The 881-nt window shown below is 34.8% G+C and overlaps 2 protein-coding genes across 2 annotated transcripts in view; one reads left to right on the top strand and one right to left on the bottom strand.

Annotated features, from left to right (window-relative positions):
* LOC107592822 (amphoterin-induced protein 3-like) overlaps positions 1 to 773 on the top strand; it is a 12,424-nt gene extending 11,651 nt beyond the window's left edge. The window contains exon 3 of the mRNA XM_016282378.1: positions 485 to 773. Coding sequence (XP_016137864.1) covers positions 485 to 562 — 78 coding nt within the window. The 3' untranslated portion in view covers positions 563 to 773. The remainder of the gene's footprint in view (positions 1 to 484) is intronic.
* Positions 1 to 881, bottom strand: part of rnf123 (ring finger protein 123) — a 156,912-nt gene that overhangs the window by 62,452 nt on the left and 93,579 nt on the right. The window lies entirely within an intron of this gene.

Raw genomic sequence — 881 nt, 5'->3', positions numbered from 1 at the left:
CGACATGAGGGTGAGTAATTAATGACAGAATTTTTGGGTGAATTATCCCTTTAAAATAAAAACGTATGTATTGTATATGTATTTATTGTATATTATATACATTAAAATATATTAAAATATTGTACATCTTCAGACAAATTGGAATATAGTGCAGACATGTACTAGTATGTCATCTAATATTATTATAATCATTGTATTTATTTAAAACAGGAAAACAGGAGCATGAACATTCTCCTAAAGTTCTCTTTTGTGTCCAACAATGGAAGCCATATGGATTCGACATTCTTTGTCATGATGTTTTCATTCTTAGGTGAACTATTGTTTTAATAATCGCACAAATCCGCAAAGAAAAATCCCATCTTCAGGCTTTCTGTAGGACGTATCAAATGTCAGAGGCACATTATTGAGAAAATCCTGAATAGATTGCTTGTCCCTGTTTTACACTCTCCTTCTGATTCTCTCATCTTTCTTTTCTTCTCTTAAGATGTCTCAATCCAGACCAGCGGTCACACAGCAGCCTCTTGCTCCTGACATATGGACCACTCGTGCATTTCCACAATAATCTCTGCGGCTAAGATGACAAACACTTTTCACTGCAAGAAGCCATACAACTTCACAGTCTCACAATAATATTTCTTCTTACAAAACTCACCAGACTTTTCCTGAAAACACTGCCCACGCACTGTGTATCACCAAGGGACCGAAAACAATGTTGATAATTCAGTGAAAGACAATTATGTTTACAACTTCTGGTTGGAAAATCATGTTTGTAAATGCCACATCAATCTTTCCTTATTTCCTGTGTAAAGCAATAATGAATGAGAATGATGTAGACTAAATGACAAAATATGAATCCCACCCTCTGCCTGGAATGCTAAAAT

This window comes from Sinocyclocheilus grahami, unplaced genomic scaffold (genome assembly GCF_001515645.1).
Source record: "Sinocyclocheilus grahami isolate Dianchi unplaced genomic scaffold, SAMN03320097.WGS_v1.1 scaffold159.1, whole genome shotgun sequence".
Lineage (NCBI taxonomy): Eukaryota > Metazoa > Chordata > Actinopteri > Cypriniformes > Cyprinidae > Sinocyclocheilus > Sinocyclocheilus grahami.
The sequence above is the reverse complement of the archived record's forward strand: the minus strand, read 5'-3'. Positions and strand labels throughout refer to the sequence as shown.